General features: G+C 41.2%; 1 protein-coding gene across 2 annotated transcripts in view; it reads right to left on the bottom strand.

Annotated features, from left to right (window-relative positions):
• Positions 1-250: 250 nt before the first annotated feature.
• The window catches only part of SCG3 (secretogranin III), a 39,873-nt gene continuing 15,674 nt past the window's right edge, over positions 251-24,449 (bottom strand). For both annotated transcript variants that reach the window (XM_034938753.3, XM_003827839.5), the window contains 4 exons: positions 22,151-22,234; positions 20,313-20,450; positions 7,873-7,953; positions 251-1,844 (listed from right to left, as the gene is read on the bottom strand). In XM_034938753.3, the coding sequence (XP_034794644.1) occupies positions 1,726-1,844; positions 7,873-7,953; positions 20,313-20,450; positions 22,151-22,234 (422 nt within the window). In that variant the 3' untranslated portion in view covers positions 251-1,725. The remainder of the gene's footprint in view (positions 1,845-7,872; positions 7,954-20,312; positions 20,451-22,150; positions 22,235-24,449) is intronic.

The following is a 24,449-nucleotide window of genomic DNA, read 5'->3' as shown; positions in this document are numbered from 1 at the left end:
TTTGCAGCTCTCTGGAGAGGATGGGAGAAGAAACCAGCCTTTCCCCCACAGTCCCCACCAAAAGGTGGGATACTAGGTAGGGGCATTCAGGACAGCAATGCAGGTGTCAAAGACCATTTGAAACAGTGACAGCCAATGTGTCCAGAGTTGGTTCCTGCCGGTGGGTCTGTGGTCTTGCTGACTTCAAGAATGGAGCCACAGACCTTTGCAGTGAGTGTTATAGTCTTAAAGATGGCACGGACCCAAAGAGTGAGCAGTAGCAAGGTTTATTATGAAGAGCAAAAGGACAAAGCTTCCACAGCAGAAGGGGACCTGAACAGGTTGCCGCTGCTGGCTGGGGTGGCCAGATTTTATTCCCTTATTTGTCCCCTCCCATGTTCCGTTTTTGCCCTATCAGAGTGCCGTTTTTTCAATCCTCCCTGTGATTGTCTACTTTTAGAATCCTGCTGATTGGTGCATTTTACAGAGTGCTGATTGGGGCGTTTTACAGAGTGCTGATTGGTGCATTTTACAAACCTATTGCTAGCTACAGAGCGCTGATTGGTGCGTTTTACAATCCTCTTGTAAGACAGAAAAGTTCTCCAAGGCCCCACTCGACCCAGGAAGTCCAGCTGGCTTCACCTCTCACTAATACACAAATTACATATTATGTTATTTTTACAGTTTGAAACAAATATATAGAAAAATATGTATGTAATTAATTTACACTGAATGATACATTTTCAAAGCATTCTCTGGTTTGGGAACATTAACCATTAACATTTCAAGAGGACCTTGGGCCACTGTATGTTTCCAGGGCTGTGTTTGTGGTGGGGGCTGAGTTGCAGGGACCTGAAGTTCATTAACCTTTTCCTCCAGGAAAGCTGCTCGATCAGCTTTGGATCACAAGGAAGGAATGATTTTTATCTCTATTTCTACCTTACTGCCTGGCCCTTTGCTCTCTGTTGAGAAACCTTGGCTTGGATCTAATCTAGTTTAGATAACTGAGATGTGGCATACATTTTTGCCTTGCTTTATGCAGTGTTTATGACCTCATTTGTCTTCTTAGAGAGTACATAAATATCTCTCTTTATAAGTAAACTCAATGTCTGAAAAGTCACTAATAGGAAGTGTTAAGAACAGGGGGAAATTGTTAGTAAATCCAGCAAATCCTATACCCATTTACCTGGATCCTTTTTATGTCACTGAACCTAATAAAAAGCCAGCTAAAAAGAGCAGCCAAAAAAGCAGATGGCTCCTCCAAAGCTATGAGACTTTGAGAAAATGTGAATTTATTTCAGCTCCCCAAAGGGAACTGCTGGTGGAAACGACATCTTGTAACAGACACGCTCTGCAAGGTGCTTTAGTACTTGGCATGCCTTGAAAACAGAACCCCCTTAATTCTTCAGGGAGTGCTTATGTGGATGAGACAGTGGAAGAAGGGTGAGTTTTAAGGTCAGTCCATTAGAGGCTTTTTCAAAGCAACATATTCTGATTATAAAATATAAGTCTTTGAGGAAATAAGGATTCTGTATACAAAATCTCAGCTTACATACAACTTTACTTTCAGATAGTTTTTACGGGAAGAAAGCTATGTTTTAACCACTTGTAAAAGGTTAACTACTGTAAATTCAGCACTTTCTAATAACCCTTGGGTCAAAAAATTTTAATCACAGAATTAGAAGTGTTTTAAGCTATATTATGTTTTCTGAAACAGTTGAAAGACTCCTGGATCTTTTGCCATTTTTACAGGCTGCTATAAATGCGCTTGATGGCCTCGGCTTCTTCCTTGTCAAGGATGCCTTTCTCCACATAAGCATCAGCTTGTTTATTGATGAAGTCTCTCATCTTTGAAAGGTCATAATCTGGAAAATATTATTAGAGCATAATGAGCAAAGATCAGGAAAGGCCAATCCCATTACAGTGATTACCATTAACTGAGAAGCATTTTATACAATAACACAATTACCATTCTCCATCTTTCACATCGGGAGGCATTTTAATTCTTGGCATTTGTGTAGTACTTTGCAGTATAAAATAATATTTACATGTATTATCTCATCTGTGCTTCATCACAACCCTGTGAGATGTTCAGGTGGGTCATACCATCCCCATTTGACCAAACAGGAAATAGGCTCATGACCAGGGCTTTGCAAATTTTAATGTTTATACCAAACACCTGGGGCTATTGGAAAGTGGCAGATTCATATTCAGTAGGTCTGGGGTGAGGATCCAGGTTATGCATTTTAAACGGCTGTCAGGTGATACTGATGCTGTTGGTCCAGGAACCACACTTCGGGGTTAAGTGCCTTGTTCAAGGTCACATAGGTAGTAAAAGTTATGATCAGAACCGGGTGTTCTGACTTCCTGACTTCCTGACTTATACTAGGTTTAAGTCCATGTTGATGTGACAACCCACTTTTTTTTTTCAAATTAAGAGTTACTTTATTTCATGCTGTTTGAATTGTATGCAAGGAGCAAAAAGCCAAACTGTAAACTCTTTTTGGTTCCTCTGTCCTACTTAAACAAACAAACAAACAAACAAACAAAATCTATATACATTGTCAAAACACCCACCAAAAATAAAGATTTCCAGGTAAGGAGGCTGCCTATGACACCTTTCTGAAGCCTTTAAAAACCCCCATTTTCCCTTGATCCTTTAAGTATTAAGTAATAACAGCTGTAAATGACTAGACAGAACGCTGCTTTCTGTTAGTTGGTAAGGAGAAGAGAAAGGAGAGAGTGGGTATAAAAGGGTGGTTTAGCAGCCACCCTTAGCGAGCCTGAATGTAATCTGAGCCTGGGTCACTTGGGTATCCTTAAGCTCCTATGAGAAAGGAAAACGAACCATGAAGGACCTCTCTACAATCACTAAGTGAGTGAGGCTTAGACAGGGCTTATATCCTCTCTGGCAAGCAGGACATCTGCTCCCTGTTAGGGCACAGCCATGAGGATTGAAAGGGAAATCCCAGCACTGAACACTTTACAGCCATCACCTTAATTGCCCCCCACAAAACCCCACGAGGTTATACCCTATGACATCTATCTGTCTGTCTGTCTGTCTGTCTGTCTGTCTGTCTATCTATCTATCTATCTATCTATCTATCTATCCATCCATCCATCATCTAACTATCTATATAGGTTTTCGTCCATGATTCCTGGCTTATAACTCCCATATCCCTTGTTTTAGCCTTTTGTCATAATGTTAGGGCACTTTGGGCCTCAGAAGAAGGCCTCAGGAAGCAGAATCTTTCTCTCTGACCTGCCCTCCTTTCACCCAGCCAAGGCAGGACTCTAATCTGATTGTGGGTCATAACACCCTTGATCCATAGAGGGTCCTACCCTGTACCCTGGAGGAAGGAATGTTGCACAGAGAGGCCAAGAAGAATCTGCAGAGATAGGCCTTACTGGGTTTAGACCATGTCCTTTTTGTCCAAGCACATTCCTACATGGTTGTCAATCATGCCTATCCAATGAAGTCTCCATGAAAGGCCCAAGAGGACAGGGTTCAGGAGCTTCCAGATAGGTGAACACGTGGAGGCTGACAGGAAGGTGAACAAAAACTGATTCACATGCTGGAAGGGTGTTGCACCCCAGCTCCACAAGGATGGAAGCTCCTGCACTTCAGACTGTTCCAGACTTCACCCTATGTATCTCTTCATCTAGTTGTTTATTTGTATCCTTTAAAATATCCTTTTAATAAACCAGTAAATGCATTTCTCTGAATTCTAGCAATCCTTTTTTTTTTCTTTTTTTCTTTTTTTTTGACAGGGTCTCACTGTTTTACCCAGGCTGGATGCAGTCGTATGATCATGGCTCACTGTAGCCTTGGACTTCTGGGCTCAAGTGATCCTCCTGCTTCAGCCTCCTGAGTAACTTGGGACTACAAGCGCACACCACCACACCTGGCTAATTTTTTTTTTTTTTTTTGAGACGGAGTCTTGCACCGTTGCCCAGGCTGGAGTGCAGTGGCGTGATCTCAGCTCACTGCAAGCTCCACCTCCCGGGTTCACGCCATTCTTCTGCCTCAGCCTCCTGAGCAGCTGGGACTACAGGCACGTGCCACCACGCCCAGCTAATTTTTGTATTTTTAGTAGAGATGGAGGTTCACCATATTGGCCAGGATGGTCTCGAACTCCTGACCTCATGATCCACCCACCTCGGCCTCCCAAAGTGCTGGGATTACAGGTGTGAACCACTGTGCCTGGCCCACCTGGCTAATTTTTAAATTTTCTGTGGAGATGGGGTCTCGCTATGTTGACCAGGCTGGTCTCAAACTCCTGGCCTCAAGTGATCCTCCCACCTTGGCCTCCCAAAGTGCTGGGATTACAGGTGTGAGCTACCATACCAGGCCCACTCTAGCAAATTAACTGAACCCTAAGAGGAGGCTGTGGAAACCGAAACTTGAAGCCAGTCAGCCAGCTGTTCCAGAGGCCTGGACATGCAACTGGTGCAAAGGAAGGGGCACTCTTTTGGGACTGCGCCCTCACCCTGTGGTGTCTGAGGCTGACTCTAAGTAGATAGTGTTGGAATTGAATTGAATCAGCGGACACCCAGCTAGTGTCGGCTGCAGAATTGATTGCTTGCTTGGTGGTGGGGAGAAACCCCCACGCATTTGGTCACAGAAGTCTTCTGTGTTGATTGTTGTGTTGAGTGAGAGAACAGGAGAAAGCACATTGTTGCTTTTTCCACACTCATGGGTAAGCATTAGTATCCTCATTTCAGAGATGAAGAAACAGAAAAGGGGATAAGTCACTTGCTCAGGTAGTGGTAGAGTCAGGTTCTGAATGCTGGTCATTGATTGACCATTCCATAGCCTTGTAGTACTGACTATAAAACATCTAACAGGTACAAAGCAAATGTTCAATAAATGCTCATTTTTGTTTTTGTTTTTCACTTTTCCCATTCTCTCAGGCACGAAGTAGAGAACGAAACTGAACATACATTTTGCAGGCACCGCACCTAAGACGATGATTCCTTTATTCCTGACCCCTAAGGCACAAAGGGCACTTCTTGTTTATTCCTGGTTCATTAATACTGGCTCTGCAGAATAGGCTGCAGTGTCAACATCTTTAATGGAATAAAAGGCAGACTCCCGCTAAGTGATTTTAATGTACATCAAAGTTTGAAAACCACTGCCTTGCCGGGCGCGGTGGCTCACGCCTGTAATCCCAACACTTCGGGAGGCTGAGGCGGGCGGATCACGAGGTCACGAGATTGAGGCCATCCAGGCTAACACGGTGAAACCCCATGTCTACTAAAAATACGAAAAATTAGCCAGGCATGGTGGCGGGCGCCTGTAGTCCCAACTACTTGGGAGGCCAAAGCAGGAGAATGGCGTGAACCCTGGAGGCGGAGCTCGCAGTGAGCGGAGACCGTGCCACTGCACTCCAGCCTGGGCGACAGAGCGAGACTCCGTCTCAAAAAAAAAAAAAAAAAAAAAAAGTGCAGACTCCCAAAGACAGATGTGAAGAGGTCCAGTGATTTGAATGGACAAACAGGCAAATATTTTGCTTTCTTTTGAAAAGGAAAAATTGTTGTCTTTATGACATGGCTATTACTGTGTGCAGTGGGAAAACCAGCATGGTGCAAAGGAAAGGCCCTTTGGTCTAATGCCAACTCTGCCCTAGCTGGGGGTTAGGAGACATAAGCCAGTAGCCATCTTGCTAACCTTAAAAGAAGTTTTAAGGTTGTAAGGCTCAAAGGAGAGAAGGGCTGTGATTCGCTTTTTAAAAGCATATTTTTTTAAGGCTATATAAGATTTTCTCATTATCCTCACTATCACATCACATGGACCTCCCTTTCCTGGGTTTGGGAAGGGGATTCAGGTCACCCAGTCCCTTACCAAACAAAGGGTGGAAACAATGGTTAAGAAAGGTCAGAACTAATAGTAATTCTCCCTGCTTATACAGCTGCAGCCACTGCATGACCCTAGGACCCAGATCCCCCACAGGCTTTGAGAAGATGACCCCAAGTCAAACCGAGCGCATATGAGAGCAGTGGAGAAAGAGCTCTGTTTCTGTCTTCAAGAGGGCATACTGCATATTTCCCAGAGACAAAAGGGAGCATCGAACCCAATGCCAGTTTGCTAACAGAGCCTTCCATATGCAAGCACCAGAGTTCTATGCTTCACCAGGTTGGTCATTTCTGGAATGGGAACATTGAATTGCAAGATGTTGTTGATTATGACCAGGAGTCTGATTCATATGCTAATCAGTGAAAACAGTAACAAATACTCCAAATTGATGTACCATACAATTTATCATGGCTTTGGAATGTATTTTGGTACACAGTGTACTACAGTGATTCTAAGATGAACATTTTAATTTTAAAGTCTTTGCAGTCATTGATGGCATGTTGTAATTTAATGGCACATAAAACAATGGTGCATTTTTAATCAATGACAGATTTGATGAAATATGGTTTGTGTAAATTTTAATGTAACTGACAGCCTGGAAATTCAAATCATTTTGAACCAAATAAAGTATGCATGAACATCGATAATTATTGCCATCATCACTCAACTTACAAGACCCAAGCTACGAGGGTGCTGAAAATACCTCTTTCTCCCTCTGTGCTGTATCTCAGCGGTTTGCAAACTTGGCTGCACGCTGGAATAACCTGGGGAGTTGAAAAAATACTGATGCCAGAGCTGTGTCCCCAGAATTTCTGATTTAGTGGTGCTGCAGTGCAACCTGGGCAGTGGGATATTTAAGAAGTTCCCCAGGTGATTTGGATGCACTTTAAAGTTTGAGAAGCATTACTTGTTTCTTTGGAAGGCATCACTTTGCAACTGCTCTGGCCAGATACCTGGGAATCATGTCAGAATCCTCCTTCTCCACATGGCTCTTGAGTTCCTCCCTTCCTTTTTACTTCCTCTGTTGTCCCCTGGTTTACAGCCCCATATTTCTGCTCCACATCTCTCTGTCTTACCTCCTTATCTCTCTCCTGCCTTCTGGATTCTTATTTTTTCAATCTGTAGTCACACTGCTGCCAGATGGATTTCTCAGTTCTTAACCTAATTAGGCCCCAATTTAGGCTCCCTTGGCTAAAACCAACCTTCTCTGAAGGGTGCATAAATGTCTTCCTGGCATGGCTACTGCCCATTTCCCAACCCTGTATGCTGCTCTTCTCCACAAACATCCAGTGTTCCTGGGGACATGAATGGCTCCAGTTCCCGGAACCACCCCTCTGTTTTGTCCCTTTATGTCTTGGTACCTAGTGTTCGCTCTGCCTCCATCTCTCCTCACTCGGCAGATTCATCCTTAACTTTCCAGGGAAGACTTGTGGCCCTTCTCTCAACTGTCTCTGTCCTAGTATGAAGATCCACCCCATCTTCTCACCTCCTTGGCAGTAACACACCTATCCATGACATCACTGAGCAGGGCCAACCATAGCTCTAATGACGCTGTGCATTCCTTGGGCGGGACATCTCTGGCACTTAGAACAGGGCCTGGTTCTGTGTTTTGCTTTATGTAAGCAAGTGACTGCTTTCGTGACTGCAGGGTGCACAAAATTTGTGCTCGGAAAATGCCTTTGTTTAAAATACTCCAAGAAAGGGGGGCTAGATAAAACAAGACTGGCAACATTTGATAATTATTGAAGATGGGTGCTGGAGACACAGGGATCCATTATGCTATTCGTTCTACGTTTGCTTGACATTTTTCATAATAAAACGTAAAAGAAAAGAAAACGCCTTTGCTTGAAAGGCTAATTTGAATAATAAGAGAAATGGAGGTTCTGTTCCCCTCTGTATCTGACATGTGACTTCAGTCTTTTTTGGGCTCTGCGGGGAGACTTTAGCACAGTCAATTTGACTGTGGGAATTTTTATATAACAAGAGCCCCTGACAAATGGGTGAAGTTTGCAATGTACAACCACACTTGGTCCTACCTTCTTTATTTCCTTTTTTGTCATGTTTCTTCAACCATTCAATATTTTTTCTGATGGCTTCCAAATAGGCTTCTGTTTTTCCTGGAAGAGGTAAGAGAACTATATCAAACACTCAGGAAATATCACTACATCTCATTTTAAAGACCACACGTATGTTCAAAACCACAAATATTAGACTTATGCAGCATTTGCAAGGTTGTTTCCCTAACTAGGTAATGTACATATTTGTATGTGTCTATGTGTGTTTGTGTGTTGAGGGGTTTAGGTCAAGAAGAGCAGGTGCGGATGAGGTTCCAGGAGGAAGAATCAAGTTGGTAAGTGTCAAGGGGCATGATTCCCACACACAAATAAATCCACCTTGATGTCCTGGCAGAGAAGAGTTTTGATTCAGTTTACTAGATAGATGGGTCCTTAGATTAGTTCATTTCTGGTTAGGGATGGTTCTTCCAAACTGAGGAGCATCATCAAGCCAAGGACTTGAATGAGAGTGACAGATACTTAAAGATTCCATCACTTCAGTTAAAAGTCCAAATGTGTGGCTTTGTGTAAGCAGCTCTAAGTCTTCTGCCCAATTCTGGCAGGGGGCGGGCAAAAACTTAGACAAAGAGGTGACCAGTGCCTCACTTCAAGGTTTGGATGGCAAACCTTAGAACTGGCTCTAATAAAACTCCCCAGGATGTAAACACTGTTCGATGGGCCTCAAGTGTGGCATGCGAATACCAGGCATCACTCATGCACCTACTCTGTGATGCCCTTTACCTGCACTGATGTCTGCAAGCGGATATTACCAACCACTGAGAGATGAGGAATCTGGGGCTCAGAGAGGCGAAGTGAGTAGGCTAAGGATACACAGGAAATAACAGCTGGCATTTGGACTCTGATCTGCTTAGCTTCCGCTACCTGCATTCTCTGCAGGATAAGACCTCACCTTCAGACATGGACAGTAATGTTGCTTTGTTCTATATCAAAGAAATCAGCCACTCTCTTAACCAGGTGAGGCCCTAAAGCTTAGGGAGTCAGCACCAAGAAACCAGGTGCTCTAGAAAGTACCAGATGGCCTACAAAAAGAGGCTTTCAAAGTCCAGGGCCTCTGCAGCAGCAATAGCTGCAGAGCTCAGTGTGGTGACCACCCCATTCTGAGCCCCATCTGAGCCCTCTTACCTCTACTCTACTGCACAGCCCTCTTGGTTGAGCTACCTGTACTGTGTGCTTATCATGTACTGGGGACTGCTTTATGCTCCAAAATGCATTGTCTCATTTATTCTTCACGACAACTTTTTGAGGCAGTCTTATTATCATCCCCATTTTACAGATGAAGACACTGAAGCACAGAGACATAAAGTCATAATCACATGACTAATAAGTAGCAGAGCCAGGCTTGAACCTGGGTACCTCCAACTACAGTCCATGTACAATAACACTGCCCTAAGAGTTGCCCATGTTCCAATTGCCCGCACTGTATTTACCTAAGTGACTCTCTGAGCATCTTTCTTCCTGATCTTGAAGCCCACTCTTGCCTTACCACCGAAGATCTGTGTCATCTGGTCCCCAAAGAAGCACAGAGACTACTACACAAAAAGGGGTAAATGGACACCAGAAGAGATCCACAATTTTTAGTCCTTATTTACTTCAATAGTTGGTGTAGAAACTGCCTTGATTTCAGCAGCCTGGGAGGCCAAAGAGGGAGGATTGTTTGAGGCCAGGAGTTCAAGACCAGCCTGCACAACATCGTGAGACCCTATCTCTACTAATAAACAGATACATAAATAATAATTTTAAAAATGCAGTGTTTTCTATTTCAAATTAATTCAATTAGATAAGGCATTTTGAACAAAGAGAGAAATCTTAGTGCAGACCATTTCTAAACAATGCAACTTCATTATTTTAAAGAGTTTAAATCAAATTACTGATCCCCATGGGGCTCACTTTAATGAATAATGATTTGTTATTCGCTTATTAGGTAGTTAGGGCTTTTGCAACTTTTGAGTATGTCTGAAAATAGTCTTGTTCTTTACATAATATTAAGCATTTTTTCTACTATCTTTTCTGATATCGTATCATGATGTTAGAGCTTTTTTGGATAAGGAAAACCACAGCTTAGTCTGTTTAGACACTGCATTAAAAATTCCAAATTAGGAGAGTAAAAATAAATGAAGTTTTCGCCATTGTAGGGCAAACATTACCCACTCTCATGCCTCCCTCTTCATAGCTAGCTACCAGAGCAGCCCTCAACTGATGACGGATGAAATGGGTAGATCAATGCATCAGCTTCCTTATTCCTCAGGCATGTTCTACTATTTCCCAGAAGTCTTCAATAGGATTGAGCTCTAGTCGCCCATGCTGAAGCTTGCTTATTATCACACCTTATATTGGCTTTTTTCTCTTCCTGCTCATGTACCTACCCTGCAGTGGTGCTTCCTGGGGTCACTTCCCAACAAAGCTACTTCACCTCAAATCCTTCTGTTAGTGCATGCCTTGGAGGGAACTCAACATAAGACAATTTGAAATAAAGGCCTTGACCAGGCTCTGTGGCTCACACCTGTGATCCCAGCACTTTGGGAGGCCAGGGTGGGCAGATCGCTTGAACCCAAGAGTTTGAGACCAGCCTGGGCAACATGGAAAAACCCCATGTCTACCAAAAAAAAAAAAAAAAAAATTAGCCAGGCGTGGTGGTGTGCATCTGTAGTCCCAGCTATTAGGAGGCTGAGGTGGGAGGACTGCTTGAGCCCAGGAGGTGGAGGTTGCAGTGAGCCAAGATTGCACCACTGCACTCCAGCTTGGGCAACACAGCCAGATTCTGTCTCAAAAGAAAAATAAAGTAGAGGTCTCAGCATTATTGTATTAGGCTGCTTTTTGTTCAGGAACCAATTACCTATAAAAATGGTATGGAATTTTAAAAAGTATGTAATGTATGAAAAGCTATTTTATTCACTATATCAACATTATCAACTCATAACAGAGAATGAGTTTACTATAGCTTAAAGAAAATTGGACTGCAATTCATTGAGAGACTAGTATCTTATGGGTTATAACATACATGATTAGGACAGTCTCCCTAACTTAGAACACCCCGTCATTCTCATCCTCTTTCATGCTTTATTTTTATCCATCAGATGGTGACTACTTATCACCTTCTACTGTAGCATATAATTTGTTAAGTTTATTGTCTTCCTCCCTTAGAAATATGTTGTTTGCTGATGTACCCTCTGCCTAGAACAAGACTGACAGAGAGTAAGCTCTCAAGAAATATTTGTCAATGAGTAAATGGATGAAAGCTTTCTATACAGAAGCCAAATTGCAATTAGAAGATTGCCCAGTCAGCATGGAATCCAAACTAGGAAACTACATCTTAAAAAAACATATAAGCCGACCGGGCGCGGTGGCTCATGCCTGTAATCCCAGCACTTTGGGAGGCCGAGGCGGGCGGATCACAAGGTCAGGAGATCCAGACCACCCTGGCTAACATGGTGAAACCCCGTCTCTACTAAAAATACAAAAAAAAAAAAAAAAAAAAAAATTAGCCGGGCGTGTTGGTGGGCACCTGTAGTCCCAGCTACTCGGGAGGCTGAGTCAGGAGAATGGCATGAACCTGGGAGGCAGAGCTTGCAGTGAGCAGAGATCACACCACTGCACTCCAACCTGGGCGACAGAGCAAGACTCGTCTCAAAAAAAAAAAAAAAAAAAAAAAAAAAATATATATATATATATATATATGGCATAGATTTATCTCTGCCTTTTTTTTAGTGAAAATGAATGATTTATTTGAAAGACTTGAAATTTAATGGATTCTAAACCTAAATGATAGCTATATCAGAAACTATTTTTTCAGAAACAATTTAAAACACAAATGTGATAGACATACTACATCCATATGTCATTTATTCTTCATAGAATTCTATTAATTAAATATCATTATTCCCATTTTATTCATGAAGAAATTAAGGCTCAGAGAGGTTAAATGACATGCACAAGGCGACATAGCTAAGTAAGGGTCTGATACGGTTGGGTTGTGTTCCCACCCAAGTCTCACCTTGAATTGTCATTCCCATAATCCCCATGTGTCATGGGAGGGACCCAGTAGGAGGTAATTGAATCAGGGGGGCGGTTACCCCCATGCTGCTGTTCTTGTGATAGTGAGTTCTCACAAGATCAGATGGTTACGTAAGGGGCTTTTCCCCATTTGCTCAGCACTTCTCCTTCCTACCATCATGTGAAGGAGGACTTGTTTGTTTCCCCTTCCGCCATGATTATAAGTTTCCTGAGGCCTCCTCAGCCCTGTGGAATTGTGAGTCAATTAAACTGTTTTCCTTTATAAATTACCCAGTCTCGGGTATGTATTTATTAGCAGCGTGAGAGAGAACTAATACAGGGTCAGAGCCTGGTTTTGAACCAAAATAAATATGGAGCCTTTAATGACTGGGGCTGGGTCAAATTCACCTTTTAGACTAGAGAAATTGAGTGCCTGCTCTTGTTGGTAAACTGGCTGACAAGGCAGTGGTTTTCTTTTTTTTTTTAGATGGAGTCTCGTTCTGTCACCCAGGCTGGAGTGCAGTGGTGCAGTCTCGGCTCACGGCAAACTCCGCCTCCCGGATTCACGCCATTCTCCTGCCTCAAGCCTCCCGAGTAGCTGGGACTACTGGCACCCGCCACTTTGTCCGGCTAATTTTTTTTGTATTTTTTAGTAGCGACGGGGTTTCACCATGTTAGCCAGGATGGTCTCGATCTCCTGACCTCGTGATCTGCCCGCCTCGGCCACCCAAAGTGCTGGGATGACAGGCGAGAGCCTCCGCGCCCGGCAAGGCAGTTGTTTTCAAACTTTGATGCACATTAAAATCACTTAGCGAAAACTTTTAAAGGCCCAATGTCCAAATTGCTCCTCAGACCAATTAAATCAGAATCTGGGACTAGGGACCAAACATTTGTACTTTTTAATGATCTTGAGGTGGCTCCAATGTGCAGCAAAGTTTGGGAACCGCTGCCACCAGTTTTAAGACCTCCACACGCTTACAAGAGCATTGGCAACAATGGGAATCACATCAGCTGCTCTTCTGCTCTTGGAGCAAAGCAGCTGGCTCATATTGACTTTTCTCTTTGCAGGAGCTGTAAAGCAAATCTTTTATTTACACAGTGTGCACTGAAAGCCTTATGAGAGTCGACTTTGGAAAGCTGGACTATTTTTTTCCTCAATTTATTTCAGCTTCCTTTGGAAAAAAAAATAGCTCATGGCTGAGGTAATAGAGCACAAGCCTTAAAACATATGCTGAAGCAGATGGGAGGAGGGCCAGAGTCGAGATGCAGCCTTGCTTTTCTGGCTGTTCTGGTTTTTACACTGTGAAAAAAATATCTTTTCTAAACATGAATTTGTCCTTCCTCTACTATGCTGTCCTGACTCTCTCCCTCTGGGGAAAGTGTATAAATCAATAGGGTTGGCCTATTGCATACTGGATATACTAAAGACATTAGGTTTTGTAAAAGAGTGTTTATAAAAACTAAGTTTGATATAATACTTAAAATTATGTCAAGATTACATGATTGCACTTTTGAACTGGATGAAGCAAAGCAACTGATACTGACGCATGGGTGCTGACACAGGCCACAGAGCTGTGAGATTCAAGATTCTGCATAATGATGACATTTTACATGCCCATTAGATGCAGCATGGAAGACTGGAAGAGCACTGGATGAAGAGTCAGAAAACATGGGTTCAAGGCCAGCTCCACCACTCTGGCCATGAGATCTTGAGCAAGTTGCTCATCTTCTGGGCCTTGTTTTACTGATTTGTAAATCAAGGGGTGAATTCTAAAAAGGAGATTCATGATTTGTACATAAGAAAGAAATTCCCCTTTGCTGTCCTTGAAAAATCCATGTTGATATATAGCTCTCCCAAGCCCACTTGGGTCTTCCTGACCCACTTGCTGACTCCCAGGGGAGAATATTGGACTCATTGTTTTTGGACATTTCTAGCAGAATCTCTGGAGGCTTGAAGGCAGGCGTGAATTCTCTTACGTTGCTTAAAAAAATAAGTGTATCCACAGGAATTAGGCAATTTATTATCAACTTATTAAATAGGCTGACTTTTCTGGCTCCTGTAAAAAAGATATGAGGATGATAGGATATTTAAGTGAAAGTTATCTTAGAGATCACCTTTTCCAGCCTAATTTTATTATCCAGCCGTAAACTTAAATGATAGCACTGGAATGAGTTTATGGGTGTTAGAATGCTTATTTCATCCCTTGGATGATTAAAAAAAAAGACTTTCAGTGACTCACAGAACAGATGTGAATGAGTAAACATCCAACTGGCAAAAAGAACCACACTTAGATAATGAAATAAAGTTTGAAAGTAGTTTTCAGGCCGGGCGCGGTGGCTCACGCCTGTAATCCCAGCACTTTGGGAGGCCGAGGCGGGCGGATCACGAGGTCAGGAGATCGAGACCATCCTGGCTAACACGGTGAAACCCCGTCTCTACTAAAAATACAAAAAATTAGCCGGGCGTGGTAGCGGGCGCCTGTAGTCCCAGCTACTCGGGAGGCTGAGGCAGGAGAATGGCGTGAACCCGGGAGGCGGAGCTTGCAGTGAGCCGAGATCGCGCCACTGCACTCCAGCCTGGGCGACAGAGCGAGACTCCGTCTCAAAAAAAAAAAAAAAAAAAAAAAAAAAGAAAGTAGTTTTCAGAGAGCAATTTACTTGAAAAGTTAAGCAACTTTATAGATTTGGTTGAAGTTAGAATAAATTATAATTTATTAGCATATCCATAAACTTAGGAACAATTATTGAATCAGTCAAACAACTAGACCAACATTTAAAAATATTATACTTAATGTGGGTCCCTGTGGAAACCATAGTTTAAATAGTTTAAACTATTTTCAAAGGTGAATGTATCATTTTTCATCATTGGTAATGAAGTTGGCTGTTTTTTACATTAAGCTTGAAATGAGATTCATAGAAACATGCTTTGTAAACTGAAGCATGATATAAATATAGAGTATTATTATTATTACTATTATTATTATTACTTATATTCCTCACAGGACCCAGTTCATGCTAGGCATGGTTAATAAACAGTTGCTGTGGTTAGATAGGGCTATCACCTCACACACCGCAAGGCCAAAACAGACTCCCCACAGATATTCCTGCCAATGTGTTCTGCTTATAATTATTTCCTTAAGTGGTTTTAGCTGGACCATTACCTCATCCCTTATTCTACTCTGTAACATCCTCCAGCTTTCTGTCCTGAAGGGATCCTGTTCTATCTATGCCTGGCTCATCAACAAGCGGGATATGTGTGCATGTATGTGGCCTGTGTTGCACTTGCCAGCATATGAGTTAAGGACTATTCTTGGGCCATTTCAAAGCTTGCTTGAGTCCTCAAACGCAGGAATTGGTTCTTATATTCCTTCTGTAGCTGCTTCCTAAGCACAGCGCTAGGCATGCCATTGGAATAAGTGTTTATTTCTTGCTGAATAACTGTCCCGGAAAACCCAGTCAACCCTGCCTCCACTCACATGGATGCTTTTCTTTTTCCACCTAGAGACAATGGGTGTTTTCTCACTGGGTTTTATAACAGGGAAGCAAAATAGCCCTTGAGAAAAGTGCAATGAAACAACTGCAAACACAAAGATATATGTCGGTATATCCTTTTGGGGTTTAATACATTTTTTTTTCCTAGAAATTGCTGGTCCTTGGCTTACACTCAGCTGGTGTTTTCTAAACTGTTTTAGAGTCAGTTGTCCTTATCCCAGAGTAATGGGGTCAGTGGTAACATTAATAAATTACATCTCTGAACAATAGCAGAGGGACTAATTTTAACCCCAAATTCCTGCCTTCTTTTTAATGTTTTAGGAGAGCCATTGCAAAGAATAACACTAGGCTGGGCGTGGTGGCTCACACCTACAATCCCAGTACTTTGGTAGGCTGGATGGATTGGGTGGATCACCTGATGTCGGGAGTTTGAGACCAGCCTGGCCAACATGGTGAAACCCCATGTCTCTAAAAATACAAAAATTAGCTGGGTGTGGTGGCACATGCCTGTAATCCCAGCTACTTGGGAGGCTGAGGCAGGAGAATTGCTTGAACCTGGGCGGCGGGGGTTGCAGTGAGCAGATATCACACCATTGCACTCCCACCTGGGAGAAAGATAGAGACTCTGTCTCGGGAAAAAAAAAAAGAATAACACTAAATGGATAGAGTTTTAGTCTACTCTCTTCCTCTCTCCCCATTACTATCTGATGGAAATCCTAATGAAGAGGGAAATCCACTCTCATCATTGGTCTCCAAACACTCACATCCTAAATAGGCAATAGTGGACTACAGAGAATCATCTCTTTTATATTCATTTTTTACATGGTTTTCTTAAAAATAAACCAAACAGAAATGTCAGCACCCATTCCTACAGCCCTGTGCACAGCGATAGAAGGTGGTGTTTAAAGCACTGAGCATGTTACCCCAGCAAGTCAAAGGATGTAGCCTATGGCTCACTGGGTTCTAGGGAAATACGATTGCTATACATGGGTCACTTCCAGAGGGGATGATTGAGGCACACTGGGTTTCTGTTGAGGTGAGCTGTAATGCTCTATGCTGCCCAATTCCTGGTTCTCTGTCTCAGATCATAGTCCACTCTTTTCCTGGTTAGCTATTTTTAAAAATTTACCATTCATCCTCCACCTCACATCTGTTAGGATAAAAAAAAAATCCAGAAATAAAAAGTCTAGGCAAGGATGTAGAGAAACTGGAACTCTTGCACATGATTGGTAGAAATTTAAAATGGTGCAGCTGCTACAGAAAACAGTATGGTGGTTCCTCAAAAAATTAAAAATAGAATTAGCATATGATCCAGCAATTCCACTTCTGGATATATACCCAAAAGAACTGAAAGAAGGAGCTCAAAGAGATATATATATATATATATATATATATATATATATATATATATATATATATATATATCTCACAACAGCCAAAAGGTAGAAGCAACCCAAGTGTCCATAGACAAATAAATAGATAAAATGTGGCTTATACATACAATGGAGTATTTCTTCAGCCTTAAAAAAGGAAGAAAATTCTGACACTTGCTACAACATGGATGAACATTGAGGACATGATGCTAAGTTACGTAAGCTGGTCACAGAAGGAAAAATGCTATATGATTCCACTTATATGAGGTCACTATAGAAGTCAAATCCATACAGACAGAAAATAGAATGGTTATTGCCATGGAGTGGGGACAGCAAGAATGGAAAAGTGTTGTTTAATTGGTACAGAGTTTCAGTTTTGCAAGATGAAAAGAGCTCTGGAGGTGGATGGTGGTGACGGTACAGAAACAATGTGAATGTACTTAGGGCCTCAAAACTGTACAGTTAAAAATAGTTAAGATGGTAAATTTTATGTTATGTACATTTTACCACAATTTCAAAAAAGAGCTATTATATATATATATATATGTATGTATACACACACATATATATATATTTTAAAAAGAGTTTACCACCCATCCAGAGTGACCTAGGGTTGAATGGAAGTGTCAAAGCAGCCTGATTGGTCTACAGGGTCCCCAAACATGGCACACATATCACCAGTTCTGCCTACTCTTGCTAAGGACAAACATTATTAATTGATCATTACTGCTTTCTTTCTTCCTGAACCCAGATGCAATATCATAAACTTTCACAACATGGGCCACTACCAAACAACTGGAGTTGACACATCAGCTATGTCAATGTAGGAAAAAATGTAGGAAAACGTACAATGTAGGAAATGTAAAATGGAGGAAAATATAAAATGTAGGAAAAAATTGTGATGGTCTATGAAATCCATGCTAGAGAAAAGGAGGGCACAAAAATATAAAAATGTATAAGATAGGAAAAATCAACAGAAACTTGATACATTAAGGAAAAATTATATTTTTCAGCCCTGTCTCAAAAAAGTCCCAATAGCTGAAATAGAAGCAGCATCTTTCGCCACTATCACCACTCATTTGAACTCATATAACCCAGGTTTGGGTGTCTAATTCTACAAGTCTTTTCTACAAAAAAGGAACCAGAACTCCTTGAAGGAGAATTGATTCAAGTCTTGGGAAAGGAAAATTCAGAGAGGTATAGAATATCCCGTTGTTGCTAGAAAGCAAAGATGATGTACTAAAAAGACTAAAGAGAAATTTAGGGAGCTCCCACTGCCCAAGCTACACCAATTTAGGCATAAAGTCATCATCATCACCAACAACGACAACTGAAATAACTTACACAAATGGAAAAAGTTGATATAAAGTGTTAGCAAAGGTGATAGTAATATAAAAAGGAAATAGTTTGTAATTTTATTGGTATTATTGAGTTTCAAGGTATTAAATACGTAGCTAGTTTGTTTCTCTTCTACTTCATACACAGACAGTAAGCATGGGTCTATTCAGTGTGAATAGGAACCTGCTTCTATTTGTGTGAGCAGGAGATACTGGGTGGGGAACCTTTAAGTGGGCCAATTTCTTCAAAATTAAGAGCTATACCATGGGCAAAATTGGTCCTTGTGATCTCATATCACATCATAACAAGGAACAAGAAAAAGTCTACCTATTCATTGCCACTGATGGTTATACATAACCAATGAAAATCTCTTTTCAGAGAGTCCAATGGTGTGTTTTCAGATGATAAATTAGCTGGGTTCCTCCACCACCCCCCACCCAAGAGAGCACTGACCCACTCTCTCAGCTCCTAAAGAATAAACTCTGTAGATGAATCTACTAATGAGACATTAATATTGCTGTGTCACCCAGGCTGAAGTACAGTGGTGCAGCCTCCACCTCCTGAGCTCAAGTGATAAGACATAAATAAGGTTCCAATTATATCAACGATGCCAATATATCATAATGACAGAAAAATAAGGTAGGTTCAAACCGTTTGTTCACAACTTCTGGTAAAGACATTGAGTTTCAAAAAAATAATATCTATCTGAGACATAGAGATGTAAATTTCCATGATGTAACTAGCACAACTTTGTAATAAGGGGACTTGAACCACTGAACTGTACAACTAGATCCCACATTCGGACCTGAAATCAAAGGGATAACAATTTAGAACTTATAACCTCATTGAGTCTTTTTCTTTGGGGGTATGGTAAAGTTTCTAAAATCCTAGGAAGATGGCCGAGCACGGTGGCTCACACCTGTAATCCCAGCACTTTGGGAGGCCGAGGCGGGGGGATCACTTGAGGTCAGGAGTTCAAAACCAGCCTGGCCAACTTGATGAAACCCCATCTCTATGAAAAATACAAAAAATTAGAGGGCAGGGTGGCGCGTGCCTGTAGTCCCAGCTACTTGGGAGGCTGAGGCAGAAGAATCACTTGAACCCAGGAGGTGGAGGTTGCAGTGAGCTGAGATCGTGCCACTGTACTCTAGCCTGGGCAACAGAGGGAGACTCCACTGCAAAAAATAAAATAAAATAAAATCCTAAAAAGATGTAAATTGTGTTATATATTGCATAGATATATTTATGCTATTTAAGGAAATTTGATATATTGAATTTGTCATTTTTATCAAGTCCTTAAAAGTGTTAAAAGTTACAATCACTGGTTAAATCATTTTAAAATTTTGCTTTGTTAAATTCAAATTTTTTTTATTATACTTTAAGTTCTAGGGTACATGTGCACAATGTGCAGGTTTGTTACATATGTATACATGTGCCATGCTGGTGTGCTGCACCCATTAACTCATCATTTACATAAGGTATATCTCCTAATCTAATCCTCCCCCATCCCCCCACCCCACGACAGGCCCCGGTGTGTGATGTTCCCCTTCCTGTGTCCAAGTGTTCTCATTGCCCTTGCTGTGTCACCTAGGCTGGAGTATAGTGGGGCAGCCTCCACGTCCTGAACTCAAGAGATCCTCCCACCTCAGCCTCCTGAGCAGCTAAAACTATAGGCATGGGCCACCATGCCTGGCTAATTTTTGCATTTTTTGTAGAAATGAGGTTTTTCCATGTTGCCCAGGCTGGTCTCAAACCCTCAGCTCAAGCAATCCAAACTGCTGGGACTGCAGGCATGAGCCACTGCGCCTGACCAAATAATAAATTTTGATGATCTTGTTGAATAAGCAGTATGTGATTGTTTAGAGGAATATTCAATAAGTTTAAAAAATATTGCTCAATAAATTCATAAGATTATAAATTATACGTTAAACAATGCACTAATGGTCATACATATTCCTCTCCAAACACAAAAGTCCATTGAACACTAAAGACTATCAAAAGATGAAATCAGTTTGCCATCCCAGGAGACTCAAGACCATTAAAAAAGATTGCTATTCAAATAAAGATACCACATGCCAAGCCTGTTCTATACAGATTGTGTCAATTTCTCAGATGTGATGGAGCTTGCTCTTTGGATCACCCTACCTTGTGTGGTGAAAGCTTTTGCTTTCCCAATTTCATTGCTAACCTAGACTGTCAATCCCATACCTTTGGGTTCATCTGTCTTTCCTCCTGGGTTGGAGTTATCATCTTTTGTGGAATCCTTCAAGCTTCCATATTCCTTTTCCATCTTAGCTGCTTCTTCCTTGGTACTGTCTGTTTCTTCATGACTCTTCTCTGATGGTGCTGTAATCAGATTGAGCATTGTTGTCATAGCCCTGTTTCCTATCTATTAATTGGTTCCTAAAGTAGAAATCAACTTTATTGACAAGGTACAGTTTGAGCTCAGATCATATTTTGAGTTGAAAGGGATCTTAGTGCTTAATCCAACCGTTTAACCCCATATCACAGAAGAGGAAATTGAGGCCCAGAAAGGGGAGAGATATGTCTAAAGTCATCCCATGAGTTGACTTTAGATATATCCCCCCCACCCCACCCCACCCCAGCTTTCTGAATTCTGATTTGGTATTTTTTCCATTCTGCCACACCTTGCCATTAGAGGGCATATTCTTTGTCTTACTTTAATCAGTGTAGGTGATCAAGCCAGGATATGTCATGTTCTGAAGTACATTTTGTGGGTCTTGATTCCAAATGATAGTAACTCTATAGCTGCCCAATCTCTCCTTGACATTGCATTTTTGAAAGACAATCTATTACTCAGTCACACCTAAGGATCTGGGGCTATGGCAGGACTTCTCTCCTTCTGCTCCTTTCTTCACACTCCTTTACCCCTAGGAACCCTAAATTCGAAGAAGAGACTTGAACTCTTGCTATCAAAAGAGAGAAACTCTTGCTCCCTTCTCACTTTAAAATAACCATATTTCCATGTAGTAATCCTTTGTTGAATTAAAAATCATAAACCTTAAAGTAGGTAACCATTTGAAAACAATTGTAATACATTTCTGTAGCCAATAAAATATTTGGAACCTCAAGCAGTCTAACAGTAAACTTTTAAAATAAAGTGTTTTTTTATTGTAGAGAAATAGGAAGAAAAGAAAGAAATCAGTTAGTGTCTGATATAAAACATTCACTAGTGTGATGCGGTATGTAGAGAGATGCATTTTTTTTCACAGTTGTGGTACAATTTTGTTCTCCGCTTGTGTCATTAACATTATTATGGAAGGATGTTTCCAGGTAATTAAAAACTGCTTGAAAACATATTTTAAAGGGCTGTATACTATGCCATCAAGAATATGTACATAATTTCTGTGATAGGGACAAAGAGTCAAAGTATAACAATTTGCAATTTTTGGTTGTCATTAATAGCTAAACAAATTTAAAAAAGAATGTGCCATTTGCAAATTTTCTCTTTTTGTTCCACCCTCCTCCTTGCAAGGAGGCTCCTTTCCATAGCTCAGTTCCCTGGGGTTTGATGGGCTGAGTAGGGTGATAGGTGGAGGTATGGAACTGACGAAACCAAGAGCGGGGGTAAAGCACACTACCTAGGGGCACAGACCATCCCAGGGGAGAGAGAAAACCTGGGAGGGGAGAGCGGGAGGTGGGCAGTGGGGAGTGAACAGATGACCAGGGACAGTAGTCTGGAGAAGTGATTATCTAGGGAGAGAAGATACCTAAAGGAGAATTTTAGGATGGATTGCTCAGTTTTGTGATGTAGCCTTTTCCTTTCCACCTAAGATTCCTAGCCACCTCCAGGAATCTTCAGTAAAGACCTACATTATTTTTCAATGTCTTTTGAGGTCAGATTTATGTGCTGTGATTGGCCACAAAATAGCCAAGGTCACATCTAGTTAATCCTATGGCTGCGTTTCAGATTTTAACACTTTTCAAAATCTGTAATTTTTAAATTAATGTTTATTAAAGTTCATTATTTACCACTCAAAAGGGTTATTATTCTAAAGGCTAAAAAAATAGTTAAATAATCATACCTGGGAAAAGCTTGCTTATATTGTCAGTAGCATTTTTTTCTAGCTTGTTTTTGGTCTGAAGAGCAATCATTTCATCCAAGTTTTCTGGAGGGAGGAAGGAAAGAAATTTAATTTTATTCCCTGAGAGATGACATCAAATTTTTACGAAAAATGTTTAAAACTCACCAGAAATCTCACAATAGCAACTCCAAAATATTAACACTCCTGGTAAGATGTTTTGACCTGGATTTTATTTCTAAGAATCATAGACTCTCAGGATGCAAAGACATACAGTTTGAGATCCTCAAGTTCAGCCTCCTACTCAGCTAATTGCAGAAGTCGCTTCTGCATCTCCATGGCCACTGCTAGAACACTTCCAGGATTGGGAATTACAGTGGATACTTGGGGTTTGACCTATTCAACACCTTGTGGTAACTGCACCTTGATTTTTCCCTGGGGAACCTAACCCTGGCTCACTCTCAGAACATTTGACTCCACTGGTGGTGGAATAACTCAAGAATGACTAAACAGGGTCTTCCATGACCTGGGCTATAATTCAAGGAGGAGCCTAGGACCTATCCAGGTCAGTGAGACTCAATGGTAGGACCACTGGTAGAAAGAGGCTCTCTTTCCACTGGGATTGATGTGCTGTGAGGAGGTGAAATTGGGACTGTCCCAGCTATCTTGTTCCCACAGGGAGCGGTCTGTCTGGAATAAATCAAGACACAAAAAGTCAGAGCTGTGAGATGGGATGAGGTCAATTCCTCACACTGTTGGTGGAATTCACAAACCCAAAGCCAGACTATCCCATCCCTCCATGGACTTCTCCAGTTATACGTGGCAATAAATTCCTTTCTTGCTTAAGCCAAACAGTTTGATTTCTGTCTTTCAGGGCTTTCACTAATTCATAAGGAAGCCAGTTCTACTGTTAGGTAGTCTTAGGGGTCATTTCCCTACTTATATTAAGGAGCATTTCCCTACTTAAATTAAGCTGCACTCTGTATCCTTGTCTTTGTCCTAATTCTACTCTTTGGAGTAGCATCATATTAAGTGTTACTAGACAGGAGTCTAGACTGTGACTTCCTCAAGGTAGACGATGAATTAGAAACCACACTCTTTGTACTCAGCTATTCAACCAGCCACATAGCTATCTCACCACACTATTTTAGGACGAGCCTTTTCTGCCATTCTCAAAAAAGCATGTCTTTGCAGTTAGTTTGTAAGGATCTTATTATTACTTTGTATATTTTCTCCCCAAGTAAACTCCTCTTGCCCTACCTCTATTTTAAGAAGATAATTAATATATTCTAATGTGTAATGCATTGCTTTCTTTTTGGAAATAGTGGCCATACCTGGCAACATTTGTAATCATGATACACTGTTGAGGCCAGAATAGAAAGGCAGATCACTGCTTGTCACTAGCTCAGATGCGAGGAGAGGAGGCTGGTCAATCGTCTTCTACCCATGCTGCCCTGAGCCCCTTGGGATCTAAGGGTGGCTCTCCATGGCAGCAGAAGTCAAAAGCCAATGTGCTTATACAGAAAAATTCTTAAAGACATAACTCAAACTCTAATTGTAAAAGTTACACATACACACATAATACATATATGTATATAAACATGTACATATACATTAATATGTATGTAAGTCTTGATAAATAATATTTACATTGCATATGTAAGGAGCAGATATAATTATTTAAAAACACAAACACTTAGAATAAAATTTAAATAGTCTATCATAAAAATAAATAAATAATTTACTTTAGTCTCCTCTTGTGGAGTATCTAGGCTATTTTCACTGCTTTGCTCCTACAAGCCAATGTTGTCCAACAGAACTTTCTGCAATGATGAGTGTATTCATTTCTGCACTGTTCATATGGTAGCTACTAGCTACATGTGGCAACTGGGCACTTGAAATGTGCCTAGTGCAACTGAGAAACTAGATTTTAAATTCTGCTTAAGTTACTCTTAATTGAAATACGAACTTGTGGTTAGTGGTTACCATATTGCGCAGCACTGCTATAAGTGATAGTGGGAATATCTGCCTTGCACATAAGCCTTTGAGGCATTTTTGATTTATTTCCATAGGATAATTGACTAAGTGTGGAATTTCTGACTCACAGGGTGTTGATATGAAACAGTTATTGATATGAAAACAGTGTCTTTGGTCTACTGTGAAAACAATAAAGTAGACCCCAAAGCACTATGTGTAATATGAGCTTATTTTTTGTTATATAAGAGAAAGAAATGACATAGGTACACACACACACACACACACACACACACACACACACACACAGAATAACATCTGGAAGAAT

This window comes from Pan paniscus, chromosome 16 (genome assembly GCF_029289425.2).
Source record: "Pan paniscus chromosome 16, NHGRI_mPanPan1-v2.0_pri, whole genome shotgun sequence".
In the NCBI taxonomy this organism is placed as follows: domain Eukaryota; kingdom Metazoa; phylum Chordata; class Mammalia; order Primates; family Hominidae; genus Pan; species Pan paniscus.
This window is presented reverse-complemented; position numbering and strand designations above follow the sequence as displayed.